Genomic DNA, 3,068 nt, shown 5'->3' with positions numbered 1-3,068 from the left:
TAATAATTAAGTATGCAGTTTTATTTACTTAATTATATTTTTATCAAAAATGCACTGACAACTAATTCTTATAAGCCCTTTTTTTTTTTTTTCCATATAACCTAGGTAAGACTACATAATTTAATGTGCTCTCGTGACTAAAATATACACATATCAAACGTTTTAATTTTGCTTATTTCAGAAATGCTGCATCAATAATGTTGTCGACATAAAAAAATCTTATATATTTCAAGCAAAGCCATGAACTTTTATATATATATATATATATATATAAATAAGTGGGGTAAGTTTTGGAAGTCAGTTAGCATCAGGTTTGTTATGTGTTTCGCTTCTCAAAACACACACAAACACAAACATAAACACAACAACAAAAATCCCTCAAAAGAGTCAGAGAAGAAGCAAGCAAAAAAGGGGTTGTGCAAAAAATAAAGAGGGTGTGTGTGATGGGTTGAGATTTTGAGGTTTCTTGATATACAAAAAGTACTAAGCGTCTTCCTTCATCTTATTTTTTTTCATTTTTTCTTCAAGAATGTTTTAAAGATCAAAGCTTTAGCATAAAAATCCATGTCATCATCATCTTCTTGTTCTCCTATGGGTGCTACTTCAATGGGGATGTTTTTTGCTGATATGAATTCACTCTCCATTAACACTGCCAAAAATTATGCAACAAGTGATGAAGGTAAAGGGAGGGGTACTTGGGATTTTCATTTCTTGAATAAAGGGGCTTTAGATGAAGCCCAAAATAGTGAAGAAAATAATGGAACCATTGATCTTAATGCTTCTTGCTTCAATGAAGAGAAACCAATTACTACAATGCATACTACTTTTAACAGTAATAATAGTAGTAGTAGTGGTACTAATAATGGCAAGGAAACAGAAAGTGGACAATCAAAGCTTTGTGCTAGAGGTCATTGGAGACCAGCTGAAGATGCAAAACTTAAAGAACTTGTTGCTATTTATGGTCCTCAAAATTGGAACCTTATAGCAGAAAAGTTAGAAGGAAGATCAGGTAAACAAAAAAATAAAAAAAATCTCATCTTTTTCAAGATTCATTTGTTTTTTCTTTGATGTTTACACTATTTTCTTGTGAATGTGAAGGAAAAAGCTGTAGATTGAGATGGTTTAACCAGTTGGATCCAAGAATCAACAGAAGGGCATTTAGTGAAGAGGAAGAGGAAAGATTAATGGCTGCTCATAGATTGTATGGTAACAAATGGGCAATGATAGCAAGGCTATTTCCAGGAAGAACAGATAATGCAGTAAAGAACCATTGGCATGTAATAATGGCTAGGAAATATAGAGAACAATCAAGTGCTTATAGGAGGAGAAAAATGGGACAATTTGTTTACAGAAGAACAGTAGTGGAAGAAGCAGATTCCATGAAAGGAGAAAGACAAACACCAATTATCAGTGGCCAAAATTCTGTTAACCACTTTGCTGCCAGTACTACTAGTGTGAAAATTAATAATGATGGTCCAAATGGTTGGGTTGTTTATGGACCAAATGGTTCACCCCACATGGCTGCTTCTGCTGGAGAAGCAGCAATTTCTAGCACCAATGTCCCTCTACTTTCTCCTTACTCAACATTTTGTGCTGCTCCTTTTGACTCATCACCTGCAGGTACATATCTGTCTTTCACTTTTAACAATTTTTTTCATTAACTTAAATTAACTCTTGTCTTCCTTTTCTATCCCGCTTTCTGACAATATTTGGTTGAAGTTGAAAAAACGAGTAATCGAAGTTGTCAACTGTGTTTGAACATGAATTTCGACGGAGGAAAAGTTAGTTTTGTGAAAAAAAAATCAGTACTTTGCGAACCAATTTTTTCCACTTCATATTTCACTTTTAACAAATGTTGCATAACCCTAATTACTCTTCTTTCTCCTTCTCTTCCTACTTGCCATTTAGACAATATCTGGTCGAAGTTGAAAAAAAAAATGGATAATTGAAGTTAGAAGTTGATCGGAAATTGTGTTTGGACATGAATTTCAACATGGAAAAAGTTAGTTGTGTGAATAAAATTCAGTACTTTGCGAACTAGTTTTTCAGCTTCAAATATTCTATTCAAATTAAAGTTGAAATATTGGACAATAATACAAACATTGTTTTTAACTAATAATATTTCATGATTTGCAAGTACTCTCTATATATATCCCTACTTACAAAAGAGAACATTTTTTTTTGTTCTTTATGGTTAGTAAGATTGTTGGTTTCTTGTTTTGTGAAGGTCATTGTGGGAATGAGGTGATGAATATTCTAAACCAGCAAGGTAGATCTTGGGACAGGCAAACGGAATCATCCAACATAATTACTCATCACTACCATTCTACCCCATCTAATTCATTGATGATGATGAATAGTACTATGCAACAACAGTCACAATACGTGCAGTTTCCTTATTCCAGTTTCTCAGATGTAACAACAGCAAGAGCACAAATTTCATCATCATCACAAACAGCAGCAGCACTAGTAAAAGAGGACAGGAGAAACAGCAACAGTGATAATAGCACAATTGCACCACCATTTATAGATTTTCTTGGAGTAGGAGCCACTTGAATAAAGCAAAAAATTTCATGAAAATCACCAAGAAAAAGGTACCCAATTTGAGTCTCCAATGAAATGGTAACAGTATTAGCATGTAACCAGTAGTACCAGTAGTATATTAGTTTTCATTCAGTTATAATATGTCAATTGTGACACTGAAATATCAAAAGGGATAAAAGAGTCCTTAGTAGTATCAAATAGTGTTAACAACAAGGTGCAGTCACTTCTTGCTTTTATTTGTTTTAGTACCATTTTTTTATTGCATCATGAGATCAAATAGTGTTAAACTGTGTGATCACAGTAAAGTTAATAATTTTTGGGCATAGGCAGTAGGAAAAGCAAAACTTCATGGTGGGAGGGGGAAAAAAGGACAAAGCAATAGAAAAGGAAGACATCCTTTTCTCATGAGCCTGCAAAAAAACAGGCAGAAATTCAGGGGTCCTGAACACCAAAAAACTTTTATAACTTGCTATCTTATGCATTCAATTATGGTAACTGTTAAACATCCATTGGCCTCAGCAGAA

At 33.6% G+C, this 3,068-nt stretch overlaps 1 protein-coding gene across 1 annotated transcript; it reads left to right on the top strand.

Moving 5' to 3' along the window:
• The first annotated feature begins 289 nt into the window (after positions 1 to 289).
• LOC132066822 (transcription factor MYB86-like) lies at positions 290 to 2,780 on the top strand. The gene is made up of 3 exons (XM_059460024.1): positions 290 to 1,009; positions 1,099 to 1,620; positions 2,228 to 2,780. The coding sequence occupies exons 1-3, from the start codon at positions 565 to 567 to the stop codon at positions 2,554 to 2,556; spliced, it is 1,296 nt and encodes a 431-aa protein (XP_059316007.1). The 5' UTR covers positions 290 to 564; the 3' UTR covers positions 2,557 to 2,780.
• The last annotated feature ends 288 nt before the right edge of the window (positions 2,781 to 3,068 follow it).

The sequence above is a fragment of the Lycium ferocissimum genome, chromosome 8, assembly GCF_029784015.1.
Source record: "Lycium ferocissimum isolate CSIRO_LF1 chromosome 8, AGI_CSIRO_Lferr_CH_V1, whole genome shotgun sequence".
Taxonomy (NCBI): domain Eukaryota; kingdom Viridiplantae; phylum Streptophyta; class Magnoliopsida; order Solanales; family Solanaceae; genus Lycium; species Lycium ferocissimum.
The sequence above is the reverse complement of the archived record's forward strand: the minus strand, read 5'-3'. Positions and strand labels throughout refer to the sequence as shown.

Excerpts from the sequence above, each read along its gene's own strand:
- LOC132066822 (XM_059460024.1), top strand. The coding sequence starts at position 565 with ATGTCATCATCATCTTCTTGTTCTCCTATGGGTGCTACTTCAATGGGG. Across the intron at positions 1,010-1,098 it reads AAAGTTAGAAGGAAGATCAG|GAAAAAGCTGTAGATTGAGA; the intron begins GTAAACAAAAAA and ends GTGAATGTGAAG. Across the intron at positions 1,621-2,227 it reads TTTTGACTCATCACCTGCAG|GTCATTGTGGGAATGAGGTG; the intron begins GTACATATCTGT and ends TGTTTTGTGAAG.